Source organism: Gymnoscopelus braueri (genome assembly GCF_963280865.1).
Source record: "Gymnoscopelus braueri genome assembly, chromosome: 19".
Taxonomy (NCBI): Eukaryota; Metazoa; Chordata; class Actinopteri; order Myctophiformes; family Myctophidae; genus Gymnoscopelus; species Gymnoscopelus braueri.
The window spans coordinates 30292335-30315877 of record NC_137621.1 but is presented as its reverse complement, the minus strand read 5'-3'; the positions used below and the strand labels follow the sequence as shown (position 1 = coordinate 30315877).

Below are 23543 nucleotides of genomic sequence, written 5' to 3'. Positions count from 1 at the left end.
CTTGTAGATCAGCTATTTCTGTTTTTTTTTTTAATGAATACAATTATAAAATATGTCAATAATTATTTGTCATATCTGCCCTGTGGAATTTTATATTACGAAGCCTAAAAGGCAAACAGAAATGCATACATATGTTCCAATGTTCAATGCCACTTCACCACTACCTTGATGGATTTGGGTTAACCTGCCCCAGTCCACAAGCTAAATGCAGAGTTGAGCTGTTGATTACATTTGGAAAAGTTGGAGTTACTCCCCTCCCCCCCCCAGCTCAAAAGCATCAAGGCAAGAAAAATGGAGTTATTTAGTTACAGTGTATTAGTAACACAAAAACTGGAATATAAAGTCAAATACATGTAGTGCTGCTATTTGTATTATTGCTTTGATCATTCTAAACTCTTAACAAGAGAGCTAATACAGAACTCTCTCAATCTTCTTTGATGATTTATAGTAATTAATGCATGCACTTCTGATGGGCCCCACAGGAGGACACTCTGCTGCGGTGGTTCCAAAACGGTGTGCCATGAGACAGGTCCAGGTGTGCCTCGGGACTTTGTTACGATCACACTCATTATTATTCCAATATATACAACTATACAAAAAGTAATTAACTTTTTAAATTGACTATATCAGTTCCCAATACGGAGGCACTTAAAACACTTTCAACCTGGCTTCCAGATTTTAGGCATGTCATTAGGCAAAAAGTAGTGAAACATGAAATAGGGCTTTAAGTCGTTAAACTTTTTATTTGGCGTTAGTAAATACAATTACTAGTGATAACATGTGTTATAGATGCTATTTTGCGCAGATATGAATACTAGATTTTGACCTGCCCTTTAGTGTGGCTTGGGCACACCACTGCTCTGCTTGTGTTCACTCAACTTTATGCACTTAGTGATGCTCCCACCAACAGCAACTCAGGAGCACAAACGGGGGTTCTCAAACTTTTTCATGTCAAGGACCCCCAGAATGATATGCATTTGGCCGCGGACCCCCACATTTTGTTCCAGGGACCCCCAGAAGCAAAGATTTGAGTTACAAATGTTGGCTTTAAAAATTTATATATTCAAAGATTTGCACAAATGTTCACGATCTTTAAAAAAGAGCAGATCTACAAGCTCACATCGTGGCACTCGGTGCCGCACTATGAGCTTGTATATCTGCTATTTTTGAAAGCCAAAGCACAAAATATGGATAAAGGGTTTGAAATGATTGTAACGCTTTATTAACACATTTTGCTGGGGACCCCCTGGTACCCCCCCCAAGGACCCCTGGGGGTCCTCAGACCACACTTTGAGAACCAATGCCTCCAGAGTTCAAGGGAAACACGCAGTGCACAAACACGCTCATTATTCACAGCTCAAACTGTACATGAGCTGCATCTTTTGAGCACAGCCAGTTTGAGCGGCTTTCGTCATGTACTCCGCCAAGGAGGGATTGCCCTCCCCCATGTGGGGAGATGATAAGAGAAGCATGCTGTGGCCAGATAGAGCTATCTTAGTGGCTAACCTTCACCCGCCATTCCATGCAGAGAATACACAGACACGCTAACGCACGGTGACAGTTGGACAACGTGTTGTGCACAAAATGGAGCTCCTATGGGGTTGAGGCAGGGGGGGAAATATGGGTTTGTGTGTGTGTGTTTGTGTGTGTGTGTGTGTGTGTGGTAAAATCGATTGAAATCGAAAAAATCCTGACCATAAAATTGCTGTTTGATGTTAAGTGTGTATACTTCGGTCATGTAATAGAAGATCCACTACACGGAAGAAGGGTACTTTAAATAATACCGTTTGAATCTCCTATCCTGCAAAAGCCACCAGGATTAGAATCGTAAAATTGTGATGTAAGTGTGATGTAAGAAATGTAAATTTAATCGAATGGTGGCCTTAAAATTGAAAGTCAAATTGAATTGTGGATTTGGAGAATTGTGACACCCCTAGTGTGTGTGTGTGTGGAGAATTATGGGAATTATTCAATCACAAAGTGATGAGAGCTGACATTGCGGTTGATTAGTGTATTTCTGACTCATCGTGAACTCAGAGACATTTCTGTGACCTGTATGTTTAGTTTGAATAGGTTTGGGCGGGCAACACCGAGGCCTACTGGGGGGCTCTCTTTCTTATCTCAGCAGTCCCTCCCACATAAGTCTATTCTTGACATTGTCAAATGCGTATTTCAGTTGTTTCTTTTTATGTCATTATTCAATTTGTATTGTTCCTTCCGTTATTGTTATAAATACCCTCCATATCCCGAACCACTCCAGTGACTCTGACGCAGGTGTTTGTGCGATGCTATATTCAGCGTCCGGAGCATGATGAACTGAAAGCCATTGTTGACAAGAGAGGACCATTAATCACATGAAGATCGTTAGTCTTAATGACACATCTGTCTCTCCTCTGTGTTCCCTGTGTTTCCAGACTCTCCCCTCCTGAAACATTTCGTCTCCATCCTACAATCTTCCCCCCTTCCTCACGTCGCCTCCTCCTCCTCTTCCTCCCAGCCTGAGCACCTGAGGAACGCGCTCCGCGCTCCCCAAGCCCCGAACGAGCTGCCACGCTGGCAACCGCCATGGCGTCCACCACGGACTTTGACAACGTGGAGATCACGCAGCAGTACAGCCGCGTCAACACCCGCTTTGACCTCACGGACGAGGGGCTGGACAACGACAACAGCTCCGCCAGGCTGTTTGAGCGCTCGCGCATCAAGGCCCTCGCAGGTGAGTCGGGGGGAAAGCAGGGTGTGAGACAGGTGTGTTTTGACCACTTTTCAACCTGCCGTTGTCATGGCGTTAGATAGGCAAAGACTCACAATGCGTTGTGAGCTTGTATTTTCTTTTCTTTTTTTGCAATTCTTTATTTAGGAAAAGTTTGTACATCCTACCACATAGTTTCATCATCTTAATACTTAATAAAAGGATGAGCATCTTAAAAATGTTGACCCTTCCCAAAATACCATCCTTTAGTTTTTTTCTTATTTTTTTAAACACGACACATAGCACAGAAAAGAAAAGAAAAGTCACACCCAGTGTGAAGTGGGCAGTGTGGTCATCACAGTGGTCATCACAGTGATGGAAGCTCACTTAAAAATTTTTTTTTTTTTGAAGTGCATAGTCCTATTTTATTTATTAATGTCATCATGTGTCTCGCTAGCCAATCACAGTGCTGAATAGAGTCAGCCAATAGAGTCAGCCAATCACAGTACAGCTAGGGGTGTACTAATGAGCCAATCACAGTACAGCAAATGTGTACTAATGAGGTGTCCCAACCCCACTTATAGGGGTGGCTACACCGCCCAAAAAATAACAAAAAAATCACACCCAGTGTGAAGTGGGCGGTGTGGTTATCACAGTGGTCATCACAGTGATGGAAGCTCACTTTTAAAAAAAATGTTTTTTTTAAGTGCATAGTCCTATTTATAGGTTATTAATGTCATCTTGTGTCTCGCTAGCCAATCACAGTGCTGAATAGAGTCAGCCAATAGAGTCAGCCAATCACAGTACAGCTAGGGGTGTACTAATGAGCCAATCACAGTACAGCAAATGCGTACTAATGAGGTGTCCCAACCCCACTTATAGGGGCGGCTACACCGCCCAAAAATGAATATATACATTCTGAGACCAGGGAAGCACAAAAAACAACCACGCACCTTACTGAGGCAGGAGATATTCCACTTTTTGCCGGACCCAGGGGGTCTGGCTTACATGAGGCTTTGTACCTGTTTCGTCCATACATGGGCTTGGTCACTTTGTCCTTAGGCCCCAGCCATAAAAGTCTGTCCCCCTTTCGTCCATACATGGGCATGTTTTGTACCTGTTTTCTCTATACAGTACATGGGCAAAAAACAGGTACATGGTACAAAAGACAAAGACGTAAAGGTGAGACAACCAAAATCCAAAATACCTTAATACAATTCAGGCCAAGGACCCCCTAGTTGAGAGACAGATGAAGCAGGGACCCCCTCAATATTGTATACAATTGTGTTTCAGATTATTATTTTTTGTTTACTTGGTCTGCTCTTTTTCCCCCTCTACACATATACCTCTTGCCAAAAAATAGCCGATCTACAAGCTCACAACGCCTCGCAGCGCGAGGCGTTGTGAGCTTGTAGATCTGCTATTTTTTGGCTAAAGTTCTCCTCAGAAAAGGGGATGCTAGGGTTCTAGTGGTTAAGGTAAAAAGAAAAATCATATCACACAAAGATTTTGGCGGACCCCCTGTAGTAACTCTGAGGACCCCCTAGGGGTCCCGGACCCCCTGTTGAAGACCCCTGCCTTAATACATAGATCGGCTATTTTCACTGTTCGTTGTACAACGTATATAGGGCTTACTGTAAGTGGTTAATGTCTGAGTGTGTGTGTGTGTGTGTGTGTGTGTGTGTGTGTGTGTGTGTGTGTGTGTGTGTGTGTGTGTGTGTGTGTGTGTGTGTGTGTGTGTGTGTGTGTGTGTCATGACACGACACATCACAGATGTAAAAAGGAGCACTTCTACCTCCATCTCCATATATTGGTATGCTCATGGATGGTGTGGTTATGTCTACCCGCTCCCTGTCTCAGAGGCAGGCTGTGGATGCTCTCCAAAATGTTCCTGCCAATGACATCACTGGCAAGCTCTGTCGCTCTTCCTGGAATCTTAGCATGCTAAAATAGTAGCCACTGTTGTTGAATTAGATGATGATTAGATGATGTCATCAGCTTCCTTTAATTGTGGCATGTATTGTATTGGGTCACTGGTTATTAAAACACACAGTAGTATAGATGATAAAGTGTATGGGGATTTGGTTTTGTATTAGTTAGGTGTGGTCTCCAATTGGTGCTGACTTTCACTCGGTTTCAGAATAATTGTGAAAAGTCATCCCAAAATGTGCCTACATTGTCACGTGTGGGTCAAAACCTACTTTCCAGATTCAAGATCTTGTGTTGTGTGTGTTTTTGTGTTTGTGTGTCCCGTGTGCATCTCGTGGTCCCACACACACACAACCCCCCAGCAGCTGAGCCCTGCCACCCCTTCCGTGCCCTCGCTACTTTACTGGGATCGCTTGCACATTCTCAGAATGCCGTGTGTCTGACCGATCTGGACAGCTGCCCTGCCTGCCTCTCATAGGACACATTTCAGGGATTTCTCCCTAAGCTTGTAAGCTGTGACCCACCTGTGAGGCTTGCATCCCTTTCGTTCAGCGTAGCGGTTTTTAAATAGCAGCGGTTCTGGAACGGAGGGAAATAGCACAGAAGTTTAAGCGAAGGTGAGGGCCATACCATGTAGTACATACCGCTCTTAAAGCCACCAACACCAGAAGGGGTCAGATATGTCATGGTCCTATGTTGACTATGTTGAGACTATGTTGGGGGGAGGAGGGGGGGGGGCAGATTTGATGGGTCAGAGCAGTCTCCAGATTCAGTAACTCTCCCTGGATGCCTTCTCCCTCTCTGTCTCTTTAAGTGAGGAGAGTGCTTGCTGTGTGGGTGCTGTTGGTGCTGTTGTGTTTGAGTGCTTCTGCACTGATGTTTCAGTAATGCAATCAGAGTTTCCTGTCAGCAGAGGAAAAGAGAGAGGGAGCAAAGAGAAACACATTTAGGGAGAGAGACAGAAGGAAAAGGGGGAAGGAGAGAGAGAGAGAGTGAAGAAGAAGAAGAGAGAGAGCGCTCTGACACCTAGTCGTGATTTATCGCTTGTGAACTCGCAGGCATGCGTCTCACCATGCCTTTGAGGCACAACCATATTAGATGTAAATGGCATTTGCACTGTACACTGCTCCTTGCATGAGCACACAAACACACATTCCTCTGAGGTATTTACGTACCCCCCTTCCCCTGGCAAAGACGTGTGCCTGTTCGATCACTGGCACATTACATCGCCACAGTACTTACTTGAATGTGGACTTTGTGAAGTCACATCTGACTCGCATCGCCACTTCCCAGTGTGGTGACATCATGTGGGAGTGTTGTTTAGAAGGGGGAGGGAGTCTCCCAGCCCTCGCTGGGAGCACGTGGACCTGTGCAGCCGGGATCATATTGTATGCATGGCTGGGGCGCTGCTGGAGAAACCACTCTGAGCTGAACCGAAGGCTGCCTGAGCCTCGGAGAGCAGCGGCAGCATCATCGCAGCAGCGGAGGTAGAGAGAATGGAGAGAGAGAGAGAGTGAGGGACGTGGGAAGGAGGGAGGGAGGGAAGGACGAGGAGGGAGCGAGCGCGAGACGGCAAGCGGGAAAGGAGGACACAGTGAGAGAAGAGGAGAGAGACGAGGAGGGACGTTGAGAGAGCCCAGCTCCTTTCCCAGACACCCCAGGCCGTGTGTTGTTGTTGACTGGGGTCAGGATGAGCAGCCCCTGCCTGCTGCGCGCCACCCCCATCAGCCAGCCACGGCTGAGAGAGGTCAAGCTCAGCCTGAAAGCCAGCAGCAGGGAGACCGCATCCGCCGCCCGTAGCGGGGCGGCGACCAAGGAGGCATCCACCGGCCGCCACGCGCCCGCCGAGAAGGAGGCGGCTCCGGTACGGGTGGGTCTAAGCACCAGCCGGAGCAGGAGCACCCCGCCGGCTCACCGTGGACCCCAGGACCCCAAGAGGACGGCCTTGCACAGGGGGGACGGGGGTCTGCGTAAGCAGCGCTGCCCTGAGCCCGAGCATCACCCGGAGAAGAATGGGACACTCGTGCACCTCCCAGAGTCTGGGGGCCCCGCGGGACTCGCCCCCACGTTGTGCTCTTCGTCCACCACATCCTCCTCCAGGCGGCAGCGACCCTCTCCCTCCGCCTCGCACCAACATCCTCACCCTCGTCCTCATCCTCCCCCTGCCACCCCATCTTCCAACTCCTCCTCTTCCTCAGCCAAGAGCATGAAACGGGCGCGCTGGCTAAGCTACAGCGCCTCCAACATCTGCTTCAACTCCATCCTGGAGGGACGCTTCAGACAGTTGCAAGGTACAAAGTTGAGGGTGGAAGTTCTAGAAGTTGCGTGTCACTGTCTGTGCATCTGTCTGTGTGTGTGTGTGTGTGTGTGTGTGTGTGTGTGTGTGTCAACATCTACAGATGAAAGTGCTAATACTTTTGCTCATAATGCCCCCCTCCCCTGGTCTTGGAGGAGAAGAGGGAGCGGGGGGCTGTGGGCTGTGATGCAACGTTTGTGGGAGGTTAGTGTAGTGAGAACCAGTGAAGACAGCAGAAAGTAAGACCAGAGGCCCTCTTAGTGTGTGTGTGTGTGTGTGTGTGTGTGTGTGTGTGTGTGTGTGTGTGTGTGTGTGTGTGTGTGTGTGTGTGTGTGTGTGTGTGTGTGTGTGTGCGCGTGCGCGTGTGCGTGTGTATACATACAGTGTATATATATAATTTGGTGTTTATTTATTAATATTTCCGGATCCCACCGCCATGCCCCAATTGTTTGCTGACTTGCCTTTGAATATTTCATAGAGCAAACTCCTAAAAAGGTTGCGCTGTTTCCCCTTCACTGCCATTCATTGTCAGCATGCCATGTGTTACATGCTTTACAAGCAAGAAAATACCTCATTTCATTACTTATTCTCCATTCTCTACGTCTTACTTTATTAAAAATGTATGTACCAAAAATGTAATCTCTAGCTCTAGAATCTGTGTAGAATTAGTGTGTTCTAACCTTTCTTAACTGTTTTTGATGCTTCGATTTTCTGCATTTGACTCTGTGGACTCAGTAAAACAACAAAAACAAGACATACGAAAATCCATCTCTAACAACTTCTCACTCTCCGTGTTATTAGGACTTTTGGGGAGTGGTTGTCCATCATTGTGGTTTTTCTGTTGGCTTTCACTACTGCTGTCCAACTCCCCCGATGACAGGATTGCATTAGTGAGTACAGGAAGATGGAGGACAGAGAGAGCGAGAGAAACCCTTTTCCCCGTGCCTCTGGTAGATTTCAAGTATTGACTGATTCTGAGGAGTGCAGTGGAAACCGATACGTGGGAGAACTCTGAAGGTTTCCCAAGTCTTTCCAAATGATCAAGGACATTGCTAAAGTCACAGACAATTACTACTCGAGGATCTGTTCTACCTGGCAGATGCCGAGGTGAAGTCCAGAGCAGCACCTGTAGTTACTATACACAATCAGTGGTGGAAAAAGTACTCACATGTGTTACTTAAGTAAAAGTATCGATACCGCAATGGACGCTGTGAGCTTGTAGATCAGCTATTTTCAAATAGCCAAAGTTTAAGGGCTGAAGTTGTGTGTATGTTTTGTAAGCTAAATCTACAAAGTAACTAGTAACTAAAGTGGTCAAATAATAGTAATGGAGTAAAATATTTGCCTCTGAGATGTAGTGGAGTAGAAGTAAAAGTACTGAAAATTGTACATACTCCAGTAAAGTAAAAGTACCTCAAAATTGGACTCAAGTACAGTACTTGAGTAAATGTACTTACACCACTGCCTGTAGTTATACACAATGCTAAAAGAAAGAAAGAAAGAAAGAGCCAGTGAGAGGAGGGGGGATTACGATTTACAATGAGTGGCTGTCATTCTCTTGCTGCACTTAAGTCTTTGGCTCATTTCCTGATGTCTACGTGTGGTTCCATCCTGGTCTGTTCTGTATTATTGTCAGTGCTGACTTGGTTTCTGTTGACTCCACACACTATCTGCTACTATACATCTCCATTCCACTGAGAGCTTCATCTTGCTCTAGAGTAGGGGTCTTCAATGTTTTTCAGGCCAAGTAACCCTTAGCTGAGAGACATGCAAAGCAGGTACCCCCGCTACATATACCTTTTTCATTGATTTCATAGATAGCTTCATAGACTTGTTTGACAGCACCGTCACCAGTGTTTTTTGGTCTGCTCTTTTCCCCCTACACCAAACCTTCGCTGAAAAGGGCAATCCCGCAACGCGTGGTGAATGTTCCCCCCAGAATAGGGATGCTAGAGTTGCAAGTGGTGAATATTAAAAAAAAAGTTCTATCACACAAAGATGTAGCGACCCCCCTGGAGTAATTCTGAGGCTTCCCTAGGGGTCCTGGACCCCCTGTTGAAGATCCATGCTCGTCTAGAGACTAAAGTGTTTGGGTCCTGCATTCGATTTTTGTTTGTTTGTAGAGTTTACATAATATGTAAACTCTACTTATGGGCATATCATGCCCATAAAGGTAAAGAGTCATCACTAAAGACTTTACTGTGTACAAGGAAAGCAATCACAACTTTCCATAACCCCATCATTGTAGCACAGCGTTTACAAACAGGGGTAAATGTTTGCTATCCCTTAAATCATTTTTGTGTTCACATTTAAGCTGTCACATTAACTGAGTTGCAAAAACAAATTCAAACACAGTAAATCACTACGTAAACAAAATCAGTGGAGCAACAGATCTCCATGCTACAGTTATGGATAGGTAGGGCTGTCACGATTATGACATTTTACTTTTACTATGACATTTTCCTACAAAAGTTGCACAGGGCAAACAAATAACATTCTTTTTATAACTTTATACGTAAAAAAAATAAACATTAATAGTGTAAATAGCCGATGCACAAGCTCAAAAGTGTCGCACCGTGACGAGTTTTGAGCTTGTAGATCTGCTATTTCCGATTTGTCTGAGTCAAAGTGTTGGGGGCTTTGTCAGAGTACTGTCTGTCTGTGTCCCTTTTGTGCCCATATATGGAGATCTCTGCATCTGTCTGTCTACCTGTGTCCCTTTTTATGAGATCTCTGTATCTGTCAGTCCTTGTCCCTTTAATGCCCATATATGTAGATCCCTGATGCCATCAGTAGGCGTATATGCCCATATATTGGCATGGCCATATATGGGCATATCGATTGGATTGGCGGTTCTGGACAACTCGATATCCCTGTATACGTATGGACATATCAGTTGAATTGTTGGCTCTGGACAACTGCATATCCCGAACTACTCAACGGCGGGCACCACACTCTCTTGAGTCCTTGCTGATGTGCACGCCGAGTTTGAAGTCAGTTGGTCCCATATATGCACATGTCCATATATGGGCATAGCGGTTGGATCTGTGGCTCTGGACAACCCAATCTCCATATAGTGCGTGCCAAAAATCCTGAAGGGGGCGTCAACAAGTGTCATTTGGTAGCGGCGGACATCTTTGTGGGGTATAAACAGGTTGACTTAACATTGCCCCCCCCCACCAGTATGTCTGCAGCTACTATGCCGCGCCCCCTCGTGGTGACGACACGTTGGCAAGCACTATATGTCATAGTGACATGCCTATATATGGGCGTATCGGGTTTGTTTATGTTTATGTCTGAGTCAGAGTGACGTGGCCGTGGTCCTCCCGCCGTCCGGCCGGTCCACCCACCCACCCTCCCATTATCCAATTTTAATACAGGATTGTGACAGGCCTATGGATAGGGAAACCGGTTGGAAAAAGTTGGTAGAGGAACCATTCCATAATTCTGATCCTTATAATAGCCATGTATCCTTTGTCGCAGAGCATTAAAGGCAACCCTCGTCCTCATGTCATAGATTTTCAACCTAAATCCCATTTTTCTGATCGTGAGCAGATCAATAATATGCCGTGGCAAAACATACCCTATGTCTCCTCTGTGTATTTCTCAGCAAAATGTTGCAAAACAATGAAATCAAAACGCGGCATTTCATGTCATCGAGTGTACGGAATATATGCCCGATGTCGTGAAACGACGCATTCGTCGTCATCATTTAGGAAAACAACGTTTTCTTTTAAGTGAGAATTACAAAATGCCTAAAATGTGTCTGGTGCAAAAACCACTAAACGCCTGTTCATCTGTTGAGATAGGAGTGTCTTAAATAGCACAAAGGTAACAGTGGTGCTGCCTGACGTGCCATGACTCAGGAATACAGGGCCACACTGTGGGACTGGGACCACTGGGCCACTTCCAGTAAAAGCTGACTATGGGGGGGAAAAAAGGAAAAAGACAGCCGGTATACAGGAAAAATCCATCAGCGTGAATAAGTCATGGGTCTGTCGCTGGAGTCAAAGCGGTGGACGAGAGATCACTAAGTAAAAGCATGTGAAACAGAGCAGTGTTTAGTAAGACTTGTACCTACCATATAACGCTGGCACAGAGAGAAGCCTGGAACATCCAACGTTGGTAGGCCTCACATTAACAGGAATTAAAACAAATCTGATGGTTTCTTTGGGGGGGGGGGGGGAAAGAGAGTCATTTATTGACAAGGTAAAGGTTCAGATCTGTTGGTGTGCAACCAACTTGTTTTGGGTTTTTTACATTTTATTATAAGCTTCAGCACTGTGCCATACAGACCGTAATTGACTGTTGAAATGCATTTTCACTATTATGTTGACAGTATTATTATTAGTATTTTTTACACTGCTCCTGCTTGCACGTAGTGTACAGTGTTCCTAAAGCTCATACGAGAATTTGGGGTGAGACTGAACAGGCATTATTCACAGGGAACCTGGAAGGTTCCCTTCGTTAAGCAGCTTGTGTATTAGAGAAGTGCTGTTACTTAGAGTTTGTGGAACCATTTAGTGTTAGCCACACCCCCCCCCCCCACACACACACACACACACACACACACACACACACACACACACACACACACACACACACACACACACACACACACACACACACACACACACACACACACACACACACACACACACACACACACACACACACACACACACACACATGAACTGGTCCTATCGGTCTTCTCCCAGTCTGTCCTCAATCCCATAATTCTTCTGTCTTATTTGGTTTTTCCTCAGTAAGTCCCTCTCCCATAAGAGATAGCATCTGTCTTATTTGTTTTTTCCTCAGTAAGTCTCTCTCCCATAAGAGAAAGCATCCCAAATAGCTCACAACACATTTGTCATGGGTTTCTAACTAGGTCCATGCGTGCAAACACAAGCTCACTGTCACACACTACACAAGCACTGTGGTTCCACCTTAAGGTGGGTATTGTATTTTACTCTTGCCTGCCATTGGTACATACAAGGCTTTGTGATACCACCTTAAGGTTGGTTATGTTATGTGTACCTCTTATTCCCCTTTCCCATACTGCTGACATAATGTGACGCGAGTGTTCCTGAATTGCTGATGCAAAGGCGTCTGATGCTCTTAATGGGGCTTTCAGCCCCACAGAGCCCAAGGTACATTACTATATTGCATGTTTTAATTGCTATTACTATTGCATAGGATGGTTACCTACATGGTGGTTCTGGTGTTCTTTTGCTTTTGGGAGTAGGGAGGAGCATGATTTATTTAATGAACTTCGCAGCTCATGGCTAAGTAAACAGTAAACACAGCTATAGGCTCCCTTTGACTGTCTGTGAGGCTACCAAAAGGATGGTATCAGTGGATACTGGGTTGTTCAGGGGACAGCTAATGTTTCTTTCCTGTTCTTATCATTTCTGGATTGGTCTCTGTAGAGTCTACAGAGACCAATCCAGATTTTATTATTTATTATTACTGTAATTATTACAGTGTAGACTGAACCTAAAAGTATGTGCCTCTCTGTCTGTCTCTGTCTCTGTCTGTCTGTGTGTGTGTGTGTGTGTGTGTGTGTGTGTGTGTGTGTGTGTGTGTGTGTGTGTGTGTGTGTGTGTGTGTGTGTGTGTGTGTGTGTGTGTGTGTGTGTGTGTGTGTCTCGCTTTGATCCCTTTTCCCCTCTTGTGTCTGTGCCTGCCCCCAACCAACTTTATTTCTCTGTTTTATCTTTACTTTCCTCCATCCCCCCCCCCCTCTCTCTCTCTCTCTCTCTCTCTCTCTCTCTCTCTCTCTCTCTCTCTCTCTCTCTCTCTCTGCCCCCCTTCTCTCCCTCATTTCTTCTTCCTCCCTCTCTTCCTCTGTCTGTTTCTTCTCCCCCTGCTCTGGTTTGTCTTTGCCTCCTCTGCCTCTATTTCTGTGCATGTTTTCCCTCTCTTTCCTTCTCCTCGTGTTTCTTCTCTCAGGCTGTTCCTTGCCCTGGGGTCTGAATCATTTATTACAAGAGTCATTAAGGATGCAGTCCTTTGCACTCATATCTGGGAGGTGGAATAAACATGGTGTGGAGACGAGGCACGCACGCACGCACGCACGCACGCACGCACACACGCACACACGCACACACGCACGCACGCACGCACGCACGCACGCACGCACGCACGCACGCACGCACGCACGCACACACACACACACACACACACACACACACACACACACACACACACACACACACACACACACACACACACACACACATATCCTCTTTTTCATATTCCACATAATTTAGTGCATGTATTCCACATACCCTATTACTTGTATTTTCCCAAACTCCCCATTGCTTCCCGGATCTTTTTTAATTGAGTTATTGCCATGTGAATAAATTAGATTACTCGTTTGGTTTTTGAGTATCTATACCTCGGCTCCAGCATGAAGGCAGTGCCTGGAACTCCCTAGAAAGTGGATAACATGTAAACTGTACATGCATTCTCAGTCAGCCTGGTCAGGTACAGGCGGTACATGATTTTCCCACTGTTTCTCTTTTACCCCATGTTTGTATAGTCCCTATCATTGCCAACCTCTACTGTTTGGTCTGGGGAAGGTGTAGGCAACCATGTCTGCTACGGTATACATGGATCACCAGTGGCTTCTTTTCATCTGACAGTGAGGAGTTTCACCAAAAGAGCATATTGTGTGCGGAGGAACACGCTATCCCTCACAGTTCTGCTCTCTACTGAACAGTGCGTGACCAAACTATAGGAGACGGTAGTGCAGCGACAGAAATCACCCACCCATGCCAGCTACCCACCCACAAACGTTGATTTTGTTTGTTGTAGCACGCGGCCAAGCCGGTCAGATTGTCATATTGTGACTTCTTGAACGAACATCAACATGTGACTAGAAGAAAAGTCACATGTTGACTTTTGGGGCGTTCTCAACATTTTTGACAGTCCGACAAAAAAACTGTTAAAAAGACGGTGGCGCGTCGTCTAATAATCGGGACAGAATCGTAAATCATATTCCCCAAAAGATGATTTTTTTGCACCGCCCTTTCAAGTCACATGTTGACGTTTGGTCACATTTGTCCCAGAAATGTGTCCCCTCACAATATGACTTTTGGGGGTGAGACGGCGTTGGCTTTACCCTCATTTGTTCTTGTGATTTTGTGTGATTTTGGAATGTCCATACCAGCTCACAATGCAATAACAGAGGATACTCTCAATAAATATTTATAAAATAGAGTGAGAATTACGTTATCAATGTTACAAAACATCAGTTTTCTAAGAATGTACAGTACATGCGCTGTTGGCCCTTTTTAAAAATAGCATCAGCACATTACCAGGATAGTTTGTGATCTATAATAAGACCAAGATATTTATACCACCTCATACTCCTCTCCTCTGATAATAGCTAGACAGAGTGGGTGTTTGAGGATCATGTCTAAAATATAAAATCAACTCTTTGCTCTTTGATGTGTTCAGATACAAATGTGAGGCCTCAAACCAGTCATTTAGAACTGGACCCTGTTTGACAATGTCCATGCTATGACGACAGTTTGTGTGTAAAATATAACGAAGGTGACAGCACACTGGACTGTGGTGTGCCAAATAGAGTTAAAACAACACTTATGACATAAAGTTGCCTACCCTTACCCTTTGAGAACTGCCCATACGGAAGTACAATATCCATGTAATTCGTTTTTGAGTCCAGTCCAAACGGCATGTGTGTCAAGGCTGAGGGATGTATGTGTCGTCGTGCAATCAACTATAAGCAAGTTGGTATTGTTCCACAAGGAAAACCGCCCCACCGCTGTCCTAGTTTCTCATAATGTCACCCCCCCCATTTTGTGTCCTCCCTTGGCCAGCTCCCATCTGAAATATGACATTTGTATATGGGGCTGTGCTTTAAGCCAAAACTTTTACTTTTTACTTTTACTTTTTTGTCATAGAACATAGCTTCACATTACTATTATTAATATTATTAATGTTTATTATATTAAAGGGTCTACACCATGAAAATCACTTTTTTCTTGGTTTTTTGTATTTTTTGGGGTCCCCAGTGTCTCTTGTATCCAAAAAAATGTTTTTTTTTAAAATTCAGTCATTCCTTCTCATTTCATGGATTTCCAGAATGGGCGTGTCTGAACAGGCGATCTCAGAATGGAAATGTTTATGATGTCACAAACATTAATGATGGCAAACCCAATGTTAAATGAAAAGTGCCCGAATCGCTCCGAAACTTTTTCTACCCCCCCTAAGTGGGGGTCTACGAACAAATACTTCGGGCTCGGATTTTGGCTCCGCCCCCCGGAAGTGGGTGAAACAGGCACCTCAAACACTTGGTGGAATTGTTCAAAAATGTTCAAAGTGTTTTTTTTTCGATTTTGTATTTTTCTTAGATGCTTCTTTTTATGCAGAATTTTTCCATTTTTTTTTAACAGACAGAATTGCTCAGTAGCCCCCCCCTGCACAAGAGGACGTTTTGGTATTGCAGCTGAAAGTGCTGTATAAGCCAGAGACAATTGACTTGGGATGAGTATATCTGAGTGATGATTTAGGCTCAAACCTTTTGAAAAAGGTTTGAGGGACATCCATGATATTAAATATCAAATATTTTTTTTTAATTCATGGTGTAGCTCCTTTAATGGGAGTAAACCACCCTCAAAAATTTTTTTTTAGACTTTGATGTTTTTATTCTGCTTTTTGTTAAACATATTTCTATGCCCGCCAGGCGAGAACAGGCGAAGGGGAAGGATTATGTTTTCATTTTTGTGGTTCTGTCTGTCCCTCCGTCCGTCTTTCTGTGAGCAGCTAATCTTGGGCACAGGGTTTTGATATTTCATACCCTTTGGCTGCAATTGCCTTCACGAAATTATGGGCGAATCCTATTTCTTACAAAAAATGTGATACAGTATATATCATGAACGCACCATACAATTATACCCACATTTGAATCGCATGTAGAGATGCCTCCATAGAGCATACCTCCAAAACCGCTTTCACTTCGCTACGAATACGAACAGTTGCACTGTCTGGCTGCTGTACAAACTTTATTTCCACCGGAGCTTCCTCGTGCCCTGGCGGCTGCACCCCATGACTGACAAAGCCCTGGGTAGGCAACCCAGGGATTTGCACTGTGAGGAGGGCACTTTTCTAGTTTGGTTTTCTTTTTTGTTGCCTCCATCTCTTTTATTTATTTTCATTCAAAGTTGTTTATTTCTTTAGTTTATGTAAAGCATTTTTGAGGACCAAGAAAAGTGATCTCTAAGTCTGATGTATTATCATTATTATTATAAATGGGAGTACCGGTATATTAGCATTACATATTTACATTACTTAACCCTGCGGCTAACCGTTAGAGTTTTACCGAAAGCGACAATTTATCTGCTCAGCAACAATATTATTACATTTAATCAATCCCATCGCCACCCACACAGCAACTGCTACTGCCCACATCACCCACCTCCACAGACACGCAGCATTCAGTCTCAGCAGCAGAACAGAGAACACTGGGTCATATGCACATATGGTACGGTGGCAGTCGGTTTTTATTTTCACTGCTGAGTAGGTGTCACATCTGCCTGCGAATTGGGATGCGTTTTAATGTGTCAGTCTGGCCAAATGGTGCTTTTCACTCTCTTTGGACCTTTGTAAGTTGTTCATACCAAATCTGCCCTACAGGTGCTAAGATATTTTCATATGTACACCCACGCTTCTCCACGGTGCTTATGTTTTCTAGGTATAATTACGAGAGCGCTGCTTCTTTATCAGCCATATGGTAAAATTAACGCTAATCTGTGCTATGGGAATATTCATTGGTATTATTGATGATACTACTAAGTGTGCTGATATAAAGGGATGGAAATAGTACTAGAATGTCCTACTCAAGAAGTACTGTTACTTGACATAGATAGTGCTCAAGTAGAAGTAAGATTACCTGTGTTGAAAACTGCTCAAGTATAAGCACACAAGTAGCTCTTTTGAAGACTACTCTGAGTAACAGGTACTTTGTTACATATGGTGACATGAAAGGATCATTGTGGCATTCTGACTGTAGCCTTCTATATAAGAAAGCTTATTCAAAGACGGACTATGAGGGAAAATAGGTTCAACGCAAACTTTAATGGAATCTCCACCTGATTGGGCCATAATAGCATAGCTGTAGGCTACTCTGTAATGTGTACCTTTCCAAAAGTTGTGGAATGCAATACTTCATCAAACGTCCACTCAAGTGAAAGTAGAATTAGATTTAGAAAGTTTTTTAAAAAAAGCTCAAATGAATAAGCTGCTCAATTACAGTAACAAGAGCACAATTCATTAATGAGTTGCTTTCCAACCCTGCTGATATGTACAGTATGTTCTGCAGTGTCCTATTGCATTAGAGTGAGTATGAAATGTCCTTTCATTCCCCTTGCTGTACACTTCATTTTGACTCGGACTGGTAGAGAGATTAGCCAGTCACACCAAGTCCCTGGAGGAGGCCTTTAAAGGAGTAGTTCACCGAAAAAAATACTTTTTTTCTATCAATTACCCATGAAGCCTTGAATTCATGGAGAATTCTTTGTTTTTGTCGCATTCCTAAGCCATTTATTTGAAGAACGGCGGAAGAATGCTAATGTCTCCGGTAGGTCATCAAATCATTGGCTTAGGAATGCGACAAAAACAAAAAAATCTTTTTATATATTTATATAGATATATTATTGATATACTATATCAATAATTATTATCATTAATCATGTCATTCATGTAATTTTTATTTATTTATGACGCAATCATGTCAATTGTAATTCTATAATCATGCGTGCCAACTTTGTTGGCTAATTGTTGTTTGCAAATCATGTCCTACTAATGTGGTTATACATAGGTAGAGGTCTCGTATAAGAACTTTGGGCTTCGGCCTTCTCCTGGCACTCTTCCCTCCTATATTTTGTGTACTGTTTTTGTTTTGTTTTAAAACTTTGTGCTAAATAAATGAAATCAAATCAACCTTAACCATTCTGCTATTGGGTCACCCCAACACATATTTTTGATATTTTAAACGTATGTACAGTATACATTGTAAAATTGTATCCATTGTCATCTGCCTCTCAGCAAAATCTTTGCTTAATTTTATTTTGTTGCTATTAACGCATTTCCTAATTTAGCTATATTGCGACGAGAAGTAATATATCTTAGTGTTAGGAGATCATGTTTTTCATTTCTATTATTCTTAACCTCATCAGATGAGCGTGAGGCTGTCCAGAAGAAGACCTTCACCAAGTGGGTCAACTCCATCCTGTCTCGGGTTGGCTGTCGGATCTCTGACCTCTATCTGGATCTGAGGGATGGACGCATGCTCATCAAACTACTGGAGGTTCTCTCCGGAGAACGACTGGTACGATGCTGCTGTTAACCCAGACAATCTGGAACACAATCCTCTCTAGTCTAGTGTGTGCGTACACGCACGTGTGTGAGCGTGCGCGCGCGCGTGTGTGTGTGTGTGTGTGTGTGTGTGTGTGTGTGTGTGTGTGTGTGCAGGTGTTCTTGCTCTGAAGTCCTACTTACTCCACAATAACTATAATCCCCAGCTTGATATGGTTACATCTGTCTTTTTTCTTGTTCTCAACTGTCTTCTTCCACCCCACCCCACCCCACCCCCTTTCTCTCTCTCTCTCCCAGCCAAGGCCTACTAAGGGTCGCATGCGTATCCACTGTTTGGAGAATGTGGATAAGGCCCTGCAGTTCCTCAAGGAGCAGAGAGTCCACCTGGAAAACATGGGTTCCCATGACATCGTGGATGGCAACCACCGCCTCATCCTGGGTCTCATCTGGACCATCATCCTGCGCTTCCAGGTAAACCAGGAACCCAGTTCTGCACGTTTCAATCGGATCACTTCATGCTTCAAGCTTGGCCTGAAAATATCAATTATGATCAGTGAAAATAATCGTGCATCACGCCTTCAGAGACATTTTAATGGGGTGATGATGTCAAATATCTAATCTCTGAGTTAAGTTAACAATTTAAACCCTACTGTATATACCCCCAAAAGCTTTATACTTGGTCCAGTCCAGCATTACGATGCATGAGCTTGTAGATCAGCTATTTTCATGGAATGTTTGCCCCATGTGGTTGCTGTTAATCTGCGTCCACCATTACCACACCCATGTCAGATGTCACATTTGGAAAACTCTAGTGCAGTGATTCCCAAAATGTTTTGCTCGAGACTCAAAAGACTTGAAAATTCATGAAATTCTTTAATTCATGAAATTCTTTATGTTTATTAATAATAATTGGAAAATCTTTTGAAATAATAATTTGTAAAAAATTATAGGAAACATAAAAATCCCAACCCATTGTTTGGGAAACACTGAGAACCCAGATCTCCCTGGTAAGAAACAAAACATCACCCAAATAATCCCCCCTGTACAAGGGTTATAGTAGGCTTCTGTGCATCAGGCAGGGCTGCTCTGCTTCACGAGGATAACCTAGCTAACCAGCGTAGAGATATCCTGTACTCTACTACTGTAGTCTTAACGTCAATTTTCCGAGCAGGATTCAGGTAGCAGCCACCATTGTCCCTTGTTAGCAGCTCACGGAGAACATCAGAACATGTCTGTTTGATTCGCTTCATCTTCTGGTTGAAAAATAGTGTATTTATTTTTAATTTGACAGCAGCCCAGTTATTTTTAGTCAGCGCTGGTTCAAACAGTATGCATTATTCAACCCTTTCACACACAAAAAAGAAAAGAATAGACAAACTAAAAGCAATTCACTCACTCCTGTCTGCTTCTTTATGATATGAAAACAGCCAGAGAACCAAAGCGGGCTAAATTTAGTCTTCTCCCTGGGCCCTGTCTCTCAGATCTCATCACCGCTCTAATTACTAGCCCACTGTGTGGGAAAATAAGAAGAACCTCGATAATGAACACGCCTCCACCTCCTCGTACTCCTATCAATTTGACTACGGTTTCAATTAGCACAGATCCAGACTGGGAAATAACTTTGCCGATGTACTAAAGCAACTGACATTGCAGTCTTTGTTTTACAAAAATTAAACACACAAATGAAACACAAATTTTGTCTCATGATGTTACAAATTATGAATTTCAAAGGGATGTTTATATGTCACTTGAACATGAAATACTCCCTGTTTGCGTACTCTAAATTCGTGGTTCTCAAACGTTTTCATTTCAAGGACTCCCAACTTGATTGGCTACAGACCCCCATCTGAAACAATATTGTGCCAGGGTCAGGGACATTTGTGTTTTAAAAAATGCTCAGTGCTCAACACTACTAGCTCACAAAGGTGAGCTGTGCGACGCGTTGTGAGCATGTAGATTGGCTATGTTTGAATAGCTGAAGGATAAAATAGGGTGAAAGTGGTTCAAATGATTTTGATGCTATTTTAACCCATTCAATCTGGGAACACATACTGTGTCATTTTAGAGTTTTAGCTATAACCATTATTTTATACTTTGGGTTATTAAAAAATAGCAGATCTACAAGCTTATAGCGCCAAGTGCCGCGTTACGAGCTTGTAGATCTGCTATTTTTGAATATATATGTTTTTTAAAGCGAACATTTTTAACTTCGAAATCCTAACAGTAAAAAAAAAGAAAGAAAAAAAAGGATGTTGCTATAATATCAGTGGTTCTCAAACCTTTTTAATGTCAAGGACCGCCAAAATGATATGTATTTGTCCGCAGACCCCCCATCTCAAAATATATTGTTCCAGGGACCCCCAGAAGCAAAGATTTGAGTAAAAAAATGTATATATATTCAAAGATTTGCACACATTTTCACGATTTCTTTAAAAGAAATAGCAAATAGCAGATCATAGCGTGTCACTCTGTGTGAGCTTGTAGATCTGCTATTTTTGAAAAATCGTGAAAATGTGTGCAAATCTTTGAATATATATATATATTTTTTTAAAGCAAACATTTTTAACTCAAATCTTTGCTTCTTGGGGGTCCCTGGAACAACATATTTTGAGATATGTATTTGGCCGCGGACCCCCATCTCAAAATGCTTTGTTCCAGGGACCCCCAGAAGCAAAGATTTGAGTTAAAAATTTTCGCTTTAAAAAAAATATACATATTCTAAGATTTGAAAAAAATAGCAGATCTACAAGCTCATAGCTATGAGTTTTTTCCCTCATCTTCTTCTGCTCTGGCTCCTTTCAGATCCAGGACATCATCGTGGAGACCGGTCAGGCCGACCAGAAGCAGACCCGCTCGGCCAAGGACGCTCTTCTCCTGTGGTGCCAGATGAAGACGGCAGGGTGAGTGGGAGGGAGTGGCAGAAGTATAAGAAGTATAAGTTGTTTTTGTGAAACAGAATGTCATCTCACAAAACTGCATTGAACTCACTACGGAACAAAGGAAGAAATAGTACCAGCATATGGAGTGCACTGTTCAAAGTAACAGCGGGTTGCAGGCAGCAGGAATAAAAACGGGCTGAGTGACAGAGTATCTTCGAAAACTACAGTGTAGGCACAGATCAAGTAGAACTCTTTATCTGAGTTGGTGGAGCAAAAAAAAAACTCAATCTTACACAATTCACACATCAATACTAAACAAAGGGGGAAGCAATACCCACATTGAGAGTACTCTAACAAAGGATGCCAAAATCAAATAGTTTAGTAATCCAACTTTATCGTACACTGTAAGCACAGTGAACAGGACTAAAGGTCTATTAGCTGCCAGCAAAAGGCAGGAAAACTGTTATGAGTAGATAATAAAGTGGTCACGCACCACTTCACGCATAGATCAAACTGTTTAAATCACTGCTCTTTTTCATTGTGCAAAAAAAAATCAAAAACTGAAACACCACAGTTTTTTTACGTACCTTTCTGTTACTTACACAAGTTCAATAAAGGAGAGATCAAGTTGATGCAAACAAAATGTTTTATTGAACATTTTGCGATTTAAACTCTGTTAACGTTTAACATAAATGATATGATTAATAGTAAGCCTTTAATAGGGCGAGAACTCCCCTGGAGTCTAAGACGCTGGCAGTGCAAATGAACCTCCTTCCATCTCAACTACAGACAATTTAGACTTTTAATGAGGTGGAGCTGGGGATGGAGGTGGATTGCTCGTCGGCTTGCTGAAAAGAGAATAACAGGATCAGAGGCAGTGATATTTAAAGACGGAGCCCAATCGCCTGATTGGCTGACTGCAGATTGGCAGATTCCGATTGGCTACTAGCTCTCACGCTTCAAGCTGTGAATGAAAGCAGGCACGTGCACAGATAGACTCTAGGTGGTGCTAGAGCACCTGCCCTTTGCCCTCTGGACCAGAAGTGCCCTTTTGAGAAAAAATAAACACATCTGCATCAGACAGCATATGGCTATTGAAACAAATACATATGCAATTACGACTTACAAGATGTGCCTGTAATAAATATCACACTACTAGGGCAGCCGGTGGTTCCGCATGCCGCACAAGGTGCCCTTTTTTTTTACTTGAGCACCTGCCCCTCAAAATGTCTGTGCACGCCACTGAATGAAAGGATATTTGTTGAGAATTCTCATCAATAAACTAAAGCTCAAATGTGAAAGTGTGAGAGAAGAGATCTTCCTTATTGAACTTACGCTTAGAGCTACATTCATTAGCTGAGTAAAGCCTGCTTAAAGGGATATTTCACAACATGTTTGGGGTCATTTAAACATCTACTCAGTCTTTTGTGAGCACCCCAGACAGTTTTTAAATTGCTTGATTCGGTATTTAGACATTTGATATTGTCTAAATACCGCCCCCCTTCCTATACAAGCCCATTGTAACTTCCAACTCCATTTTAACCATGTTAGATTAATTGAAAACACATGTCCTTGGTTCTGGTGACTGATATTGTCCTTCTAATGCGTGAGGGTTGTGTTTTTTCAATTACTTTTTTCAATTATTTTGACAATTTCTTTGGAAAATGAAAACATTATATAAATACATATATATATATATATATATATATATATATATATATATATATATATATATATATATATATATATATATATACAAAAAATGCAACAATATTATACAATATGTAGTGTTCCCTGCTTCATCTAAGGCAGTGGTTCTCAAAGTGGGGTCCGGGGACCCCCAGGGTCCTTGAGAGCGTTCCAGGGGGTCCCCAGCAAAATTGATTAATATAGCATCAAATCCACTTGAACCACTTTAACCTATTGGCTATTTTCCAAAAATCTTGTATGTGGGACCCTGGCACAAAATATTTTCAAATGTCCTCAGCCAAATACATAGTAATTTGGTGGTCCTTGACAAGAAAAAGCCACTGATCTAAGGGGTCCGTCGCCTGAAAAATGTTGCAGACCCCAGATGTACTCTTTATGCTGGATAGTTCTGCAGATTTCACATTCTGTCTAACAGGATTCCCAAGGATTGGTTTTAAAATTGATTGCAACTGCTTCTAGGTCCAGCTCTAGTTCAAGTAAAAATTTGAGGTGAAATATTGATTGCCCCACCAGGGAAACTTGGCTGGCTGGACTGTACAAACACTACATAAAAGAAAGACTGATAGAAATACCCTGTCACAGATAGGCTAAAACCGAACAATGGAAAGAGCAGCAGAAAGAATGACATGAAAAGTGAGCTCATGGTTTGCAGAGTATCCTTTACAGTTCTACAGGTTTGTGGCATGTGGGATCGATGC

The 23543-nt window shown here is 43.1% G+C and overlaps 1 protein-coding gene across 2 annotated transcripts in view; it reads left to right on the top strand.

Annotated features, from left to right (window-relative positions):
• sptb (spectrin, beta, erythrocytic) overlaps nt 1-23543 on the top strand; it is a 65199-nt gene that overhangs the window by 3614 nt on the left and 38042 nt on the right. The window contains exons 2-5 of one of the 2 annotated variants that reach the window (XM_080414460.1): nt 2415-2713; nt 18118-18269; nt 18554-18727; nt 21059-21156. In XM_080414460.1, the coding sequence (XP_080270586.1) occupies nt 2566-2713; nt 18118-18269; nt 18554-18727; nt 21059-21156 (572 nt within the window). In that variant the 5' untranslated portion in view covers nt 2415-2565. Of the gene's footprint in view, nt 1-2414; nt 2714-6782; nt 6910-18117; nt 18270-18553; nt 18728-21058; nt 21157-23543 lie in introns of those variants that run through there. The other variant, XM_080414461.1, reaches the window with a different exon arrangement.